Here is a 19,047-nt window from a genome sequence, read left to right as displayed (position 1 = left end):
GTTGAGTGTTAATAATAGAAGTGACTGGGACTAGATCTGAACTGTGCAGTGTTTTTGATTTGTTTTCGTCAGTCGACAGTGAGCCACTGATAAGAGTCATCGCGTTACCTTACACCAACAATGGGTGACAAGAATAGTCAGCTGACTTCCGTGAATCTCTCTGTTACAGACAGTAATTACTCACTATACAGAAACTCGTCACTCAGTGTGAAACTGATAGATCAACGTTCACAGCCCTCGTAGGGAAATACTGAATAAGCAAACAGAAAACCCGTGTTGGGAAAAACATACTGTACTGAATTAACAAGACTGTTTACATTTCCCGGTGTAAACTCCGTTTCGTAGTGAGTCAGTCCATGGAAATTACACTCAACGTACTCATGTCATGACCTAAAGCCAGTGATTTAGGTACAGGTTGAACTATTAATGGCGTTACGTACTGCTATATAACTTGCTTTCATGGTCAGAAGGCATAATCAGATATCAACCAATAAAGCGCTACACTCTCAGTTTCCATACAACCATTTGTAGGAATATCTTTCTTCACGCTATTTTTGAAAAATATCTACCCGTCAGTGACGTCATCCCATTGGCCTGTTACTGTATAAATCTCATGAAATACTTGTGCAAAATGTAAATTCTCCCCGACTTCACACGTGTAACACCATTGGTGTTATAAAAACTTCGTATCTGTTTTGAGTAAACCCCATTTCAACAAAGTCGCCGTTTTAGTATTCTCTTTGATTCTCTTTTATTCTCAATTTCAAATTGCTGCGTTAGCTTCACTGGTAAGAGAAACAATTCCATTCTTCGTCTGCAACATGTGAAACGCGAGGATGAGGTATTTATATCTTTCATATACAAATACTGACGGTAAGGCACCGCCACCAGATGTTTCTGTCAGTTTTGAATGAGGTGCAGTGTTCCTATGTAGGTCGGGGTGGAATTTGAGGAATATCAAATAAGTTTTTGAGGAATGAGTGATTTCAGTTTAGCAAACGATATTGATGACATCAGTGCAAGTCAGCATTATGTGACGTTGAGTCTGAAATGCATCGACCTTTCCCCGAGAGTAGCCTACTAGGCACTAGAATGGGCTTGGTGTTGACTAACCTGGGGCCATAATCAGGACAGGGCCTGGATTTTCGAAGCCCTCTTAGCGCTAAGACAGTCGTTAGTGCCATACATTAACTTCCGACTATCTTAGCGCTTAGCGAACTTCGAAAATTTTTGCCCTCCTGGCGTGGATTTGAACACACAAGATTTATGGCATGTCTGCAGGTGTAACTATGCACAGTGAACAACAGCGGCTTAGAGTGAGTCTAGTTTTATGCTGCTTTTAGCAATACATGCCGGCAAGAGACACCAGGCATGGGCTTCACATGTTGTACACATATGGATAATTGAACTCAGGTATTGGATACTGTGCTAGCCATGTATGTTTTGTGTGTTGGTTGTTTAGAACCAACAGCGATATGACACCAGTCTAAATATTCAAGTCTGGACTAAATAATCCAGGGACTGCTGTCCCATCATCCATCATGTAATTGTAATATGACAGCATGTTTCAACCACAGAGAGTGTTACCAACTGGTCCCTTCACGACATGGATGAGTTGTCGAGACCTGGATCTAGACCCTTCTCAGCCATGTGTGGATAACAAGAATGAACAACACCGCAGGTGTATCATCTGAATACTTTATAGTCATATGCATACGAAAATATATTTTAGGCATATTGCAAAACTTGTACTGCAAAAGGGACAGCCAGGTGAAAAAATTAATATTACAAAAGTACAGATGTGAATATGAGTAAAAACGAATCTGCATGATATAGTGCACTTGACATTACCATGATATACACAGAAGTTTATAAGTTACAAGGGGATAACAGTCACTCGCATGGTTAATATTGAATTATACAAAAATACATTTTGAATGAAAATCTTATTACACTGAAGTTAGCTCATTTTTCAGATTTGAAAACTAATATCTACTGCATACAATCATACAAGAGTTAAACCATCTGTATACTGTATATATACTTAACATACAATCTGCCAGCCCTAGCTATGGTTGTTAACCTGCCATAGTTTTTGTTCGGGCACTCGACAGAGTCATGTGATGTAAAGGTGACCAGTCTGGGAACTATCTTTCAGAGCAGGTCTGGGACACTAACACATTCTTTGTCAAATGTGTGTTTCTTGCCAAAGACACTACAATGTAGAACTATATGTTACATCAGAAATAAGGCCAAGTATCTAGAAATATCTGCCACTACTTGTGAGATACAGTTTATACACAACCTGGAGGTTTGTTTTGGGACCACTACTTATTGAGACCAGTACTGTTACAAAATAAATACAGCATGTATTATGTGCCAGTGAGACCTAGACGGAATGGTGTAACCTGCTCCTCATCTATGTGGAGCTGTCCTCCCCCTCCACCCCGCCTCCGCCTAACTCCTCATGTCATAGATAGTACCTATTTCTAGCAATGGTAGCCCCCAAGCCATTTCACTTAAAGGCATCCTCTCTTAAGGTGGGCAAATCCACATGCTTTGGAAGCAATATATAATATTTGAAACACATCTGACACCAACGTTCAGCACAGTGAATATTGTGGCCATGATATGTTGTGGTAACGACCAGACGCTGACTCAACACACCACTGGCCCAGTGCCCATCAGTCTGACAGACATAGACTGTCATACACAGGTAACACAAGGTTTGTCTGCATCAATTTACAACGCGGAGCAAGCTGAGCATAGCATTCACTTACATCAAAAGGTAAGAGCAAATAAATGAACAAATTCAATCATAACGGAATGTCACATATACATGTATATAGGTACATAAACATAAATGTTTAATAATAATTGTATACATAAATAGTGTAAATCAAAAATATAACAATAAAAATACAACAGGAATGGTCAGACACTTGTCCTAACACTTCTCTCTCTCCCCCCTGCCAAAGTCTGCCTAGACAGGCAGAGCTGGGTGGGTATAACTGCACTCTCTTGAGTAGAACACATACAGGACTGCATAAACAAAGGAGTCTGTGGACCCTGCATATAAACACATATGGAGCATGATCGGTGAGCAAAGTTCACATCACAATGCGCTGATGTACATCGGAATGATGACTCTCCAGCACAATACATCTGAGGGCTCTGCAGAGGCTGCATAAGCAGCTACAGCAACCCTGTTTCCGTCAGTATTGGGTCTGATGACTCATATGGCAATGTGGTGTGTTTGGTAAAGTTGGTGGTGGTGATGGCTGTCGGTGTGGTGTGGTCTGTCTGGCCTCTACTGCCGCTTGGGTCTGTTCATGGTGGTCAGCATCAAACTGATGTAGGAGGTGAGCAGGTCGTCCATCTTGTAGCCCTGCAACATCAAACACAGTATTAGTGATGACCCACAATAGGAGTGATTCACTTGCCATACAAGTAGTTAGTTCTACACAGGCAATGTTATAATAGTACATCACAAGCCTTACAAAAGCAAACTAGACGGGACTGTAAGAGCAATGCCCAGTCTTGCCAGATGTAAGCAGTCACCACTGTTAATACCTCATCAACATGCTGTCACATAACACACGTGGCATGTTCAAACCTAAAGTACTGTCAGGAATAGAAAAAAATTGGGTTTTTTTTGCGTATTTATTTCTACAATTTTCGGAGTTAATATTAACAGACTTTACTGAGGAGAGGTAGGTGCAGAAATGAGCAATAAGTTTTTTTCTCTAAGTCCTAAACTACTAATCTGGAACAGACCATGGCTTTATGCAAACTAGAGTGCAATGATGCTGTATTAGAAAGGACACTTTTTAATACTCAATTTGAAATCAAATTTCACCTTGAAATTAACTTCACTATAAACAAAATCTGATAACTATAATACTGAAACTAGCTTCCATAGAGCCTCACTAGTGCTATGAAAGAAACAGGTACAAGGGGTCATCTGAAATATGTTGCAGATGGGCTGTTCTTTATTCACCTACATTCTCATAACAACACTTCATGGTCTGTTGACCACAGATTACGCAATGATAAACATTGCCCTCATGGTTTGGGATACTGGGCACAGGACAGATTGAATAAACATTAGAAAATATATTACTTGGTTTTAATGGGGAAAGTAACATCATCATCTGCCTAACAGTAAGGAGGAATATGAGTAGAAAAGAAGTTAAACCAAACTTTCACCAGATAAGAAGTGATATAAAAAAATATTACAAATCATGTAAATGTATTGCTTTTGCACATGGCGACTGAGCTAACATGTATCGGTTGCTTGTATTTTGACATTTTAGGCCATTCATAAAAATAATCACTACTAAAAAAAGAATATTCATTCAACAATGCTTTACATCTAAATAAATAATAGAATTGATATTGTATATACTTATATTCCTACTCCACTAAATACTCTTATAACAACAGTCAGTCAAGATCACTATAACCCTGGTCAGGGGGTTTCATTATAAGAGTAGGGGTGCATATTTTTATCCTAATTAGTCAGCTTTGTGTTTGTTGGTTGGCAGATGGTGGTTGGAGTCAGTCTGGGACATATCAGCTAAGAGATATCAGCCAAGATAAGATAATCCTTTAGAGGAATTAAACTGGAGAAGTAAATGGCATGTCATATCATTTACAAATAATATCCTCCCTGTTGACTTTTGGGTGGTCATTCTGCCTACACATATTGAGACATTTAATACAATGGTTGATTTTATCTTTTCTGTGGCCCAGTTAGGCTGATGTGGGTTATTTCAACATATTCAATTTGCAACTGTGTAAATTTTAGGGATACAGCGCAACAGCCTACGAAGAATATTTTCAAAAAATTCTTGACAGTATGTTATTACAGCTTTCCCACATCTTCACAAACTCTTAGACCCATGAAGGTCCAGGGGTTGAATAGGCCTTCAGCAACCCATGCTTGCCATAAAAGGTGACTGTGCGTGTCGAAAGAGGCGACTAACAGGATCAGGGGGTCAGGCTCACTGACTTGGTTGACACGTCATCAGTTCCCAACTGCACAGATCGATGCTCATGTTGTTGATCACTGGATTGTCTGGTTCAGAATCGATTACTTACAGACCGCCATATTGCTGGAATATTGCGGACTGTGGCGTAAAACTAAACTCACTCACTCACTCACTCACAAACTGTTACATTCTGCTTTCATAAATACTGACGTTGTGTTAAAGTGGTGCAAACTTAGCATGTGTATAGTTTTCCCTCACGTTCATACACTGATACTATTCAGACAGGACATGACCATGGGTAGCTAATACAGTCAGTGTAAGCCAACAATGTTAATGACTCACCAGTGATGTCTCACACAACAGCTTGCTGCCCCGCACCAGGTTGCCAATGGTCATGTGGAAGTAGGTGTTACCACTGCTCCAGTTGGAGATCTTGGTGAAAGGATGGGTGGCTAGGATCTCCTGGCAAACATACACATCAATGTGTCAGTAATGTCTTGTTTGTTGATGTCCTGGGATTACCATGACAAGAATGTTTGTTCCTTTAGTCTCAGTATACACTTTTGAGATTCATAGTAACTAGTAACACCAGGGCACCAGAAGCATTGACTAAAACACAGATGAAGCTTACATTCATCAAAGAAAATATCACCTTGCAAAAACATCACTGCTACAACTGTAGCAGCTTAATAGAATGGTCAATCAAAGTTCAAGTAGCTGGCTCCAGATAAGGGCAATGGATAAAATGTATGTGTGGATAAAAAACATGCATGATACAGTTGGAAATAATGTTGAAAACATAGCGGATATGCACCACAGTAATGGTGCATTGTCTTGGAATCACTTAGGGACATATATTTCTGAAAAAGTATTGTTTTATTGTTTATTGACCTGTCTACAAAAGAGTAACAGTATTGTGCTGCATATATGAAACAAACTGCAAGAGTTTTGGTAATCCACTACATTCTATTCAGTACTCTTGATGTACTCTTAAGGTTTTCAAGTACTTCTACAATGAAAAATAAGGAGTACATACTCCCGATGTTGAAAAACAGTCTGGAGCCTTGAAATTGTTACTTAAATGGATGGGGACCTGTTCCGAAGTATGTGGTTGGAAAATGTTTTTTATGGAAGGAAACAGGTAACAGTTTTTATCTATCAATAAAATATGGTGCATTAAAAGGTAAAATGTGTTACTGATATTGCTAAAAGAGGTTTACTAAATAGACTATAAGAAAGGTAGATTCCTAAACTACATGTTGAGGTGGTTCTGGCCTCGACAGTATACTATCATGCATCCATGATGCTATGGCCAGCTTGCTGCCTTCCAATGATGAAGATAGTATAGATATCTGATGATGTAGTTTGTCTAGTGTGTTGATGAATAGTGGAACGTACCTTGTTATGGGGGTGGATGAGGTTCACACCGCTCTTGTTGATGGCAATAAGCAGTATCTCTGGGTAATTGGGCTCTGTTGTTTGCTGTGCAGGAAATAATTATTGCTTCTTATCAAGCATCTGACATTTGTAATATGACATCCTGTTCCAGAACACATGGGACTAACTTGGGTCTGTTTGAGTTGGAATAACTCAACATTAGATTTGGGATTACATGACATGAATATGACTGGGTACTGAGGGAAGAACATTTTAAAGAATACTGTTATTAGTGTTCTTTCTTGATGATGCAATCAAGGAAAATATTGATGAATTCAGTGATTCGAACAAACATGAAGACTGCATCCCAAAATATTCACACTAAATTTTGTTTTGCATACAGGAACCAATACTATGTCTGGTAAATTACGACACATCCCTGACAACAGGTATCATAATACATCCATTCCCATAGCATCTGAAACCTGAATATTCTGGAGTTTACCTTGACTTCAAAGAATGCTGATCCAAATGTTGGCCACTTATAGATGATCTTGAGGAACTCCACCTTGGCATCTTCCTGGCTTTTGCCAGCATCTCTGTTGTACGCAGCCACTATCGCCTGCAGCAGTCAGGACTATCATAAGTATGACCACAAACAGTTGGGCTCATACTACAGGGATTGGTGAATACAAGACCATGGTCACAAATAATGGCATAGTTGGGCTGGAGCTACAGGGATTGGTGAATACAAGACCATGGTTACAAACAGTGGCACAGTTGGACTCTAACTAAAGCAATTGGTGAACAGAGATTCGTGAAGAGGGGACCATGGTCATAACAGTGGTAAGCATGGCTATAACAAGGCAATGCACATTAAACTTTAGACAACACTTACCCTTTTCCAGTCTTCAGGTGACTGAGCTTTAACCATATCTTGTGGTAGAAATTCACGCAGTGCTCTCCTGCAAAACAGGAACATATATGCCAATAATTGTCTAGTTAAAAACACCTCCTGTAACACAATATCCGAGAGAAATTGGTGAATACTCACACCAGCGTTTGCAGTTCCTTCTTGCTCTCTCCATACTTGACCCTGTATATGAGGGCACCCAGAATTGCTGCCTCCTCCTTGCTGCACCGGTGGTAGCCGCGCAGCAGCTTTGGCAGCTCCTACAACACAGAACAGGAGAGAGGGCTAGAGGCATGGTGATGGACAGGAGAGAGGGCTAGAGGCATGGTGATGGACATGAGAGAGGGCTAGAGGCATGGTGATGGACAGGAGAGAGGGCTAGAGGCATGGTGATGTACAGGAGAGAGGGCTAGAGGCATGGTGATGTACATGAGAGAGGGCTAGAAGCATGGCAATGGACAGGACAGAGGGCTAGAGGCATGGTGATGTACAGGAGAGAGGGCTAGAGGCATGGCAATGGACAGGACAGAGGGCTAGAGACATGGTGATGTACAGGAGGGAGGGCTAGAGGCATGGCAATGTACAGGAGAGAGGGCTAGAGGCATGGTGATGGACCCTCCGGAGAGAGGGCTAGAGACATGGTGATGGACAGGAGAGAGGGCTTGAGGCATGGTGATGGACAGGAGAGAGGGCTAGAGGCATGGTGATGGACAGGAGAGAGGGCTAGAGGCATGGTGAAGGACAGGACAGAGGGCTAGAGGCATGGTGATGTACAGGAGAGAGGGCTAGAGGCATGGTGATGTACAGAAGAGAGGGCTAGAGGCATGGTGATGTACAGAAGAGAGGGCTAGAGGCATGGTGATGGACAGGAGAGGGGGCTAGAGGCATGGTGATGTACAGAAGAGAGGGCTAGAGGCATGGTGATGTACAGAAGAGAGGGCTAGAGGCATGGTGATGTACAGAAGAGAGGACTAGAGGCATGTGATGTACAGAAGAGAGGGTTAGAGGCATGGTGATGGACAGGAGAGGGGGCTAGAGGCATGGTGATGGACAGGAGAGAGGGCTAGAGGCATAGTGATGTACAGAAGAGAGGGCTCGATACATGCCAATATATACGAGAGAGGACTGGATACATGGTTAAATACAGGACACAAGGTTTGATACAGGAAACAGGGCTAGAGGCATGGCTAATTATTGGAAATGAACAGATTTAGGAAGATGGCTAGATGCAAAGTTATCCAGGAAACAGGCCTCCCTATATGCATGACTAAATACAGCAAGCAAGGCTAAATATAGGAATGAGATCCACTGACGACCAGGGACCACAAATGTGGGAAGTAGTACCTGGTGGTAGTGGAAGATCAAGTCAGCATTGATGTCTCTGCCGGGCACTGTGTTGGTCCACAGCTTCTTCATAAAGAACACCTGGTATGTGAACTGCGGGACAGCACCTGCAGCAGGCAACAACAGGGCAACTCAGGTTTCTCCACCTTGGGTTTTCTCTTGCAGCTGCTCTCACACACTACACACTAACATCTGTCTCAACAAGCTGGAGTACTCTTACACTATGCATGTAACACTTTCCTTCAATGTAACAAAATCAGAAGCCATGGGAACACAAGAATAACAATATACTTCACCAAACATTATGACAGAAAAATAGACATTCATTTCAGACAGGGAATCATTTATTCAAGAATTTCTTTAAGGAAAATGTTTATTGCTATGGTTTAGATATTTTGAGCAGTTTTGTTTAAAGGAATATGTTCACAAAGCTGATAATGTGCTTCTGTAGACATTTAGAATCCTCAACTGAAATCACCCTCACTACTGTGTTTTGAAGCTGACACTGAGGATGTAAGGAATCTATCGTAATAAGACAAAACTGCAACGTAGTACCATCATTTCGTGACAACATGTCTTAAGGCAGGCAGTGGTTGTTTATTTCCTGTCATATGATCACTAAGTTACATCAACTATCAAGTCAGAAAATAGGTGATGTTCCGTTTCCCTAAGTTCCTTACAAAATATGAAACTTTAAACATACTTGACACATTAGTTCAACTTGGTTTTGATATTGCCAAGAATAAGGAAGACAGGACACATATCAGATAGAGTTAACCAATGGAGTGAGTTTAGTTGTAGTCCATACTCTGCAATATTCCAGCTATATGGAGGCAGTCTGTAAATTATCGAGGCTGGACCAGAGAGTCCTGTGATCAAGAGACTGACCATTAATTTATGCAACTGCGATACAATGACGTGTTCACCAAGTCAGTGAGCCTGACCACATGACCTGTTAGTCATCTCTAACAACAAGCATGGGCTGCCAAAGATCAATTCTTTTCTGGATCCTCAAGAGTCCACAGTTAACTGATACCTCTGATGTGTGGTCGATAAGAACCTGGTGTATCCTAGTGCCTGATGATCAGTGAGGATCTACTCACCATCCCTGGATGGCCTTGCTTTCCTGATCCAGTCAGTCAGGTGACGCACAAAGTCAAAGAAGAAATCTCCCTCGGGCACACTAATAACTGCAATGTCAAATTGTAAATATAAACATTTATCACGCAAAAATAATTCCATTGGAACTTTAGTCTTTACAATGAATATCAGATAAGCAGAGAAAAAACAAATTTTGCCACCTCTTACTTGTACATGATAGGAGTTCATCAATCCATTCTGTATCATTTCTTTAGATGTAAATATGAAATAATTCAGGACAATGAAACAGGAACTTCATACAAGCCAGGGGTTCTGGAGCAGAATATGTACTTCATACTGTGTTTTAAGAGCAAACTGAGATAATGATTACATGACACGCTTCACAGATAACAATTTCTTTTTATTCCTTACAGGATGTTTCAGAGCTAACTCTTGCTATATTGCTATCTTTGTGCGCGCACGAACACACACACACAGAGGATGAGAGCTCCATAACCAGATAACTGGCATATGCAGCTACATTCAAGCCCAAACAAGAACAGATACTCCTACCCTTTATGACACAGGTTTACACTAACCTTTATCAGCTATCTTGACAAACAAGCTGAAGCCTTCTGCAGACCGCAGTGCCAGTTTGTTAGCAATGTTCTGGCAGAAATCCTTGGCTCTAGTACTGGACTCGACCTCAAATGCCTGATGTGACAAAAATCATACATCACAGTTGTTTTTACAGTCCATTCAAAGAGTATTGTTAACATGAAACATAAAATCAGCTCTCAATAAAAATAAAACAGGTCTACAAGGAAGTATGACATGTCTCTTTTACGTGTGGCAGATTAGAGTTATTGAGCACTGTGGCATATCCCAACCTCGTCTGTGTCATCAGGGAAGTAGACTTTGTGCAGGATCTGTGTTGTCTTGTGCTGGATGGCCTCAACCTCCACTTGATGGGGAGGATACTTCCTGGTGCCATTCCTGCAACACACAACACTCATGCTGAAACAACAGAAACACACAGTTTCAGAGTGGAGATCATTACAAACTACTGAGCCCATACTAGAGCACTCCAGTGGCAGCTCCAATTTTTGGGAATGGAAGCAAGGCTTCCACATGTTTCATACCTAAGTGTCTTCTTCAGTCTGTTCATGCAGTCTGGGGCAATAGAGTTCTTCCTTGTTCTGAGAAACTGCATCAGTTCCTTAAGGAGGTTTGTGCTTGGGGCGAAGCACCCTGTAGCAAGCCACATGAGCTCATAACCCCGCTCCTCACTGGATCTGTAAGGAAACACCACAATCAAGCTGACTCTCGGCTTGTAACACCCAGTACCCCTCTACTGCAACATCTATATCTACTCGTCAGGTACTGCTGTCGTACATTAAATGGTGACAACATTTGACTAGAACATATAAGATATGTTTGTGAATGGGCTGTGGATGAGTCTACCTAAGCAACAAGTCACTGATGTACTACTATCAGTGCCAGACACCCCACTAAAATATGTACAACATGACCTGTGCCAGAAAGTAATGACAACTGACCAAATACCTGTCATTTGATTGACAACTGACTTGTAACACCCAGCCCCCCTCTGCCATCAGGAGACACTAACCAACCTGACCTGTAACACCGAGCCCCCCTCTGCCATCAGGATACTCTGGCCTACCTGACCTGTAACACCCAACCCCCCTCTGCCATCAGGATACTCTGGCCTACCTGATCTGTAACACCCAACACCACTCTACCATCAGGAGACTCTGGCCTACCTGATCTGTAACACCCAACCCCCCTCTGCCATCAGGAAACTCAGGCCTACCTGATCTGTAAAACCCAGCCCCCCTCTTATTATTTTTTTGTTATCTTTTAATTTCATGATTATTAGGTCAATAACTCAAGACCCAGTCTGTTAATGTATTTGTTTGTTTTCAATATTTGCATAAAGCATGATATTTCTGTGGTTGCAGTATCACGTTTAGTTCATAAAAAAATTAGAATGTAGAAAAATTAGAGAATAACCCCTGACGTTCGAGTGATTATACATGTTACCTTCTACATTATCGCTTCCTTCTTCAACGTTATTATTTTTCAAAGATTTGTGGGTTGGGGTTGTTTGGGGTTTTTTTTGCTTGTCTGTTTTTTTTGTTTTGTTGTCATGAAAAATCTGTAAGGGGCAATTAAAGAAGGAATGTCATCTGTGTGCAGTAACCAGTTCCGTATTTGCGCTGCATGCTATGCTCACTTGAAGACAACTGTAGACAGGAGTCGATTTTAAGAAATTTCTATGTCCAACATTGAAGAGTTTGATCTTAGTTAAGATCGCGATCTTAAATCTGTGCTGTCTTAAGATCATCTTTGTGCAAGTGGATTAGGGCTATCAGGAGACACTAACCTACCTGACCCGTAACACCCAGCCCTCCTCTGCCATCAGGAGACTCTGGCCCACCTGACCTGTAACACCCAACACCACTCTGCCATCAGGAGACACTGGCCCATCTGACCTGCAACACCTAACACCCCTCTGCCATTAGGAGACACTGGCCCACCTGACCTGTAACACCCAACACCCCTCTACCATCAGGAGACTCTGGCCTACCTGACCTGTAACACCCAGCCCCCCTTTGCCATCAGGAAACTCTGGCCTACCTGACTCGGTTGTCTGTGAGCTGCTTCATAATTTGACAATACACCTCATCTCGCAGGATTTCCTGCAACCAAACAATGAAACAATTACATCACAAATACTGTTATATTTTTTAGATATTAAATGTGAAAGCAGGAAATATGCTCTAACACGAAACAGATTTTTTAACAACACAAACTCTATATATTAGAACTTTTTAAACAAAAACTGTTAGCTACATCATGGTATTGTTCAGCAGAAATGTCCATATTTTGACAATTTATGTAATCAACAAGATATAACGAAACTTTTGCATAACACAGAATTCCTTTTAGATATAATAAATATTACATGTATTTTTAATGGCATTTGAAAATCGAACTTATTGATCAAAGTAATGAATTCCATGATTTTGCAAAAGCTTGTAGTCTCATAAGGAAATACCTATCAGTATTTCCCTGAAGCTGTATTAAGTCAATAGATTTTGATAGATTATTTAATGATACACTAGAACAAATCAATAAATTATATATTTTCAAGAAAACTAGAGTTTCATGAATAGTCTCTTTTTTGAAAATTGATCACTTACATTTCTGAGTGGAGGTTCAAATATGGCATCAGTGATTTCATTGGAGTTCCTACTTCTCTTGGATGGATGGTCACCCATGTACTTCAGGATAGGTGCTTGGGTTAAGGAAGAACATGAACACCATACAATTTCCCAATCTAGATTATACTGCTTCCGCAACTACAACTAGAGAAATATGCACATCTTTCAGAACTTAGGACTGTATTCCCAAGTACTTTGAGGACTGTGCTCCCTTAATAACGTGATAGAGGTCTGCGTGTTGCCAAATGTGTGACAAAGGACTCCTTTAAGTATGAGGGAGGATTCTGTTGAATGATGAGGATTGTCTTCCCTGAGGCATGTGTAAAGGCTGTGTGTTGTCCGACATGTGACTGAGGACTGTGTGTTGCAAAAGGACTGCACATTGACAGACATTTGTGAGTGAGGACTGATTTGTGTCCCTAATGTAAGGCTGCATAGTGCTGTCTAACATAAGAAAGGATATCAAGGAAGCTCATGCAGGCCTCAGCACCTTGATCCTCCTTGCCCTGCAGTTTCTTCAGCAGTGGCTGCTTGATTGGGTCCTTGGAGTACCGCCACAGGTCATCCATGCGCTTACGACCTGCAGACTTTATTGACTTGCTCAGTGTGCGCTTTGGGGGCATTCTGTAACAAACAATGCAAACCACTTCAAAATTTTAATTTTCCGAATAATATTGATATTTTATATCTATCCTGACTCATGCTTATCTCCTCCCTCTATGCAAAGATAGTGGAACACTTCAAATCCCTTTAAGTTCCCTTCTAATTGAAGCAGACATACAATACACTCACCCACAGGAAGCCTCCCTTTAAAGACAATACAGTCACATGACCAGCCATACTTGTTACTCGTTTCAACATCTCACAAGCAAGGCAGGAGAATTACTGTGAATTCAGTCTGCCTGAGAGGGGCAGTTGGGAGGACTTGACGCCATTAGTAAGGATAAGGATAAAATATCAATTTTATTCAGAAAATTACATTTCCTTATCCTAACTCATGTTTATTATGCTTATAGAATCAGAAATGGCTGTGGGCCACACTGCATTCTGTTGACTGCTTCTCGTCAAGCATTCATTGACTGGAACGTGATGACATATAGATCAGCTAGTGCCCTGCTAGTGTCTAATGCAACTGTATGTCAACATTTCTCTCTAGATCTGTTGCGACCCTTCTTCATGTACAAGTATTTTCATTACAGGTATAGGGTCATAATCACTCATGCTAGCCTCTTCGAGACATGTGTAACCAGTGGCCCAAACAGGTGAAAGCCAGCAACATCTTCAGTGGTGATGTCACGTTGGTGGTGGTTGGCAAACACCATGGATGATGTCCAACAGCAGCCCTCCATTACACCTCTGTAAGTGAGCTAATTGCATGTAGAGTGCATTTCAACGCCAAGGCTATTACTTCACTGGAGGCTCGTGGAGGTTCAAATCGTGCTGCTTTGTCGGCCCTCAGTATAACAGTTCTCATCCATATAGTGCCGCGGAATAGTTCCGTAAGTGTCTCAATAAATAGTAGGATGAATAGATACTTGACCTCTGTCCCCTTCTGGATAGTCAGCAATGCTTGTCCTAGTTCCTCGATGAGTTCTTTGAACCGTTCTCTCACTGGCCAGTATGCACGACCAAATTCAGTTGCAGCATCGTCATTCTGATAACTTTTGGTAGTAAGCCTGGAGGTGGGAACACATAAGCATTCATTCCTTCCCATGAGATGCTGAGAGCGAACTGTTGTCCATGCAAATGGATCGGGTCCTGTAGATACAAATGTTGGTATCTGCTGAACCTGGTCGAAACAGGTCTATTTGCGGTTGATCCAAATACCTGACTGATGAGTCAAAATGACTACTGATGTAACCACTCTGTTGGAGATAGTTGTAAAGGATGTGATATAGCGACTGCCATGATGTTGCATGCCTTTTCGTAGAAATTCAAGTCATCAACAATGTCAAAGAGTTGAAAGTTAACTGTATCAGCATGTGAGATCACTTTGAACCTTACTTGTAGTATTTAGAGCACCACTGTGGAGTTGTCGTGTGGACCATCAGTAGTTTGTTCCCCAAAGGCTGCAATCTCGTTGTCCAGGTGGGCATCCGAACCTTGTAACAATGCATCTACATAGAGATGACTGCTGCAGTTCAGCTCTGCCAAATAAGTCTCTGTGCAATATTGTAATCAGCGTTGCTGTACTCTTCCCCTTCAGGTCAAATGCTGCGCTGAGGTGAGCAGACCAAGACAATACTGCTACTGTCAAGGTGGTAATGGAGAGAGTATAATTTGCAGTATCATGGTTTGAATCTAGTCTCAAAACTATCATGTTGCGAAGATTCTTCTTCCCCAGAATTCTTCTTCATCAGTAATCTTCCGATAATGCGATACCGTTCAGTGTACAGCATGCACGTTGCTGTAGTAACGTTTCAATCAGCTGAATATACATGTAGGTAGTCAGTGAGGTAGCATGAACAGCTACAAGTTGCATCTGTAATGAAGATGTTGGCACTTGAATCGCATCATCTTCAGATTGTCAACACCGTAAGTTGTGAGCGAGCTGTCCTGCATGTGAAGTCTATTTATAGCTGGTTGGCTGTCACATCAAAACACTGCCATCTATTCCTGCAAGCCTCCACCTAAACAACTTTGAATCTGCTGTCGGAAGACCTCTTGTCACGTGAATACAATCGAATGTCACTGTAGACTGCTATCTGGGTCTTAAATAATGTCTTTCCAATGACGAAAGGGTTGTCTTCATCTGTAAATGACTTCCTGACACAAGAACACTAGCCGCATTCATAGTCTTTCGAAGACCAATCAGATTCCAGATGTGACGTCACCGTCACCGTCGCAGTCAGAGATACACGAGTGAGCATGTGTATAAATGACTGACTAGAAGCGAGAAACCTTCTTTCTGACGCTTAATACTGACAAAGGTAGACCGTCCTCATGGTCATTGTGTCAGTGTTCTTCAACTGAAGATTATATCATCATCTTCTTATAGAGGTGTTGTGAAGCAACTTCCCTGCTTCCCCACGTTGTACAGGTTGGCTGTAGTAATCGGGCTCTATGATCCGTAGAATTAATCTTGTTGAATACCTCGCTGCTAGAGCACAGCGACCTGGTGTTAGTGCCAGATGCTTGGAGATGAATTGTTGATCATTGTCTCGACTAAGTAGAGTAGATAAGATCATCTTATCCCCTTCAGAGTTTGGAACTTCTGGTGTTAAACAGCGAATGTTAGGATGGTGACTACTAGAATAGGATGTCTACTAGAATAGTTGCATTCCCTGAATGCAATTGTGCATTCTTGCATGCATGCTCCTGTGGAGACATGCTTGCCATAAAAGGTGACTATGCTTCTCGTAAGAGGCGACTAACGGGATCGGGTGGTCAGCCTCGCTGACTTGGTTGACACATGTCATCGGTTCCCAAGTGCGCAGATCGATGCTCATGTTGTTGGTCACTGGATTGTCTGGTCCAGACTTGATTATTTACAGACCGCCGCCATATAGCTGGAATATTGCTGAGTGCGGCGTAAAACTAAACTCACTCACTCACTCACTCCTGTGGAGAATGAGGATCCATGTTTAACAGTGATGATGACCTGTATCTCAAGGTCAAGATGACAAGTTGTCATAGATCATCTTGTGGGTGAGGGCATTGGACTCCTTCAGTGGTGAAGTGATGTCTAGCCCTGCTGTAATTTAAGATGGAACCTCTGCATTTGGCAAGATGACTTCTTTTCCCTCTGATATAGGCTGGTGATTGTGCGATGAGTAATCTCTCTTCTTTCGCGAATGCATTCACGAGTTTTCCAGAATGATTCAGTAAATCATTGTGATCATCACGTCTTGTCTTGTGCATCCCTAGAGCGGTCATCATTCCGTAAATGCTCCCACACAGGTGTGCTTGTGGACACCACATCTGACGAAGATGATGAGAGATGATGACCTCTGTGCTGATCAGACGTAGCAGGATACATGCATGCACACCAGGAGCATGACTTCATCAGTGAAAATGTCATCTAATACGATGAAATACATGTTCAACAACAAAACAAAAATCCATAAATTTATCAACAATTTCATACAGTAATGATATAAATTCAGACTGAAGCTATACAACACTAAATTTCAAGGACCAAATACCGAAGCCATACAACAATAAATTTTGTGGCAAGGACCAAAATATAAAAGGATATTAAATGCCATATCAGGACTCAAGTTCACTCAAAGGGAGGCTACTGGTGGGTAAGTGCTGATTTTACATCCTCTTTGAAGAAGAGAACTTCAAGGGATTCAAATGTTCCACTAGTTCTGATACAAGGAGAAGACAAGTATAATAAGCATGTGTCAGGATGAGGAAACATTTTATTTCACCGATAACCATACATCCCGCTGATAATAAATCCAAAAACCGAATACGACAAAATTTTAGGGTAAATTGCAAAATAAGCAATAACTTATTGCTGTATTGGGAGACAAGGTGCTTCCAACCATCCTCGTACCTGAAGTGGTCCAGGGAGTACTGCTCCAGTGTGTGAGGTTTCTCTCCTGGCTCAACCATCTCATTGTCATCTTGCACAGGTGCCAACTGCTTCTCCATCTGCTCCCCCGACTGGACAAACAGGTTCTGAAACACAACACAACCAAATCCATTGGTCGGTACAAAGAGTGTTTGATGAACCCAGGTTATTCAACAGATTGCAATGTCTTCCCAGTGATGACTACTGTATGAGAGTTAATGTGAAGACATACTTACCAGTATTTCAGTTGGCGGACGTGTGATGGTAGGTAGGACATAGACACACTCGGCAGGGAAGTCACCCTTCTTGTTAGTCTTGACGTTCTCTCCGTAGCACCAGCCAGAGTTCATCACTGTCTCTCCACTCTGTTGGTCCAGCACTATCAGGTCCCCTTTACTGAATGTCAGGAATGTGGAACCTTCACCTGGAAGGAGAGACAATTGTCAGATGCGGGGAGACTGCACTTTCTCACAGGAAGGAAAATCAGAAAATCACTCTTGAGGAGATCCCAGAATTCATGACAGTTAAAACAAACCACAGAACATTTTATGGATACACAAGTTCTTTTCCATTCTTAATGTAATCAATGTTTAAGTGTAGATGCTTACACTGTCATCTAGCAAGGTGCTTCAATGAAGATGCTGGAACCATTATCTAACAAGTTAACGATGTTAGCATCTACACCAAAATGTATGTCACATTAACAATAAAAGACATTGTATATTCCTTGAACTTTCCCTGTTGCTAAACATCTACACTGAATGTATGTCACATTAATCATAAAAAACATTGTATATTCCTTGAACTTTCCCTGTTGCTAAACATCTACACTGAATGTATGTGACATTAATAATAAAATACATTGTATATTCCTTGAACTTTCCCTGTTGCTAAACATCTACACTGAATGTATGTGACATTAATAATAAAATACATTGTATATTCCTTGAACTTTCCCTGTTGCTAAACATCTACACTGAATGTATGTGACATTAATAATAAAATACATTGTATATTCCTTGAACTTTCCCTGTTGCTAAACATCTACACTGAATGTATGTGACATTAACAACAAAGCAGTAGTATATCCACAGAACTTTGGACCTGGTCATCTGTGACATCATTCCAACTTTATGTCACAATGTGACTTGAATGATGTCACCACTGCTGATGACACCTCCAAAAAATTGTGTGCAATATTTGTACGCGTCAATACACAGTGAATTGAATACCATTCAATCACTCTTTTTAACCAATCAGATTTCAGAACATGGTGACTTTTGATTTACGAGGGGCAAACCTGGTGATGTATAGTCCTGGATGGCGATGACGTATTTGGACCTCTTCTTCAGTCCCTCCAGGAAGGTGACCACCAGGTCTTTGATGTCCTCAGCATTTGGGGAGGTGAAGGTGTACTCGTCACCCTTCACTGTTGCCAGTGTAAAGCTCTGGCCATGCATCTTGCCTGTTCTGTAACATGGAACACAAAAAACTAGTCACAGAAACTTAAACAATCAATTTAACCCTACAAGGCCCTATATGTTTTGTATCCTTGTAAGCTGAAAAAAG

General features: G+C 41.4%; 1 protein-coding gene across 3 annotated transcripts in view; it reads right to left on the bottom strand.

Moving 5' to 3' along the window:
* Positions 1-1,684: 1,684 nt before the first annotated feature.
* LOC137281506 (myosin-VIIa-like) overlaps positions 1,685-19,047 on the bottom strand; it is a 62,611-nt gene continuing 45,248 nt past the window's right edge. For all 3 annotated transcript variants that reach the window (XM_067812770.1, XM_067812769.1, XM_067812771.1), the window contains 17 exons: positions 18,779-18,948; positions 17,715-17,902; positions 17,461-17,585; positions 13,420-13,580; positions 12,936-13,027; positions 12,370-12,431; positions 10,851-11,003; positions 10,599-10,704; positions 10,308-10,422; positions 9,732-9,818; positions 8,629-8,735; positions 7,426-7,544; positions 7,270-7,336; positions 6,877-6,993; positions 6,393-6,476; positions 5,337-5,456; positions 1,685-3,388 (listed from right to left, as the gene is read on the bottom strand). In XM_067812770.1, coding sequence (XP_067668871.1) covers positions 3,311-3,388; positions 5,337-5,456; positions 6,393-6,476; positions 6,877-6,993; positions 7,270-7,336; positions 7,426-7,544; positions 8,629-8,735; positions 9,732-9,818; positions 10,308-10,422; positions 10,599-10,704; positions 10,851-11,003; positions 12,370-12,431; positions 12,936-13,027; positions 13,420-13,580; positions 17,461-17,585; positions 17,715-17,902; positions 18,779-18,948 — 1,951 coding nt within the window. In that variant the 3' untranslated portion in view covers positions 1,685-3,310. The remainder of the gene's footprint in view (positions 3,389-5,336; positions 5,457-6,392; positions 6,477-6,876; positions 6,994-7,269; positions 7,337-7,425; positions 7,545-8,628; positions 8,736-9,731; positions 9,819-10,307; positions 10,423-10,598; positions 10,705-10,850; positions 11,004-12,369; positions 12,432-12,935; positions 13,028-13,419; positions 13,581-17,460; positions 17,586-17,714; positions 17,903-18,778; positions 18,949-19,047) is intronic.

The sequence above is a fragment of the Haliotis asinina genome, chromosome 4 (genome assembly GCF_037392515.1).
Source record: "Haliotis asinina isolate JCU_RB_2024 chromosome 4, JCU_Hal_asi_v2, whole genome shotgun sequence".
Classification (NCBI taxonomy): domain Eukaryota; kingdom Metazoa; phylum Mollusca; class Gastropoda; order Lepetellida; family Haliotidae; genus Haliotis; species Haliotis asinina.
The sequence above is the reverse complement of the archived record's forward strand: the minus strand, read 5'-3'. Positions and strand labels throughout refer to the sequence as shown.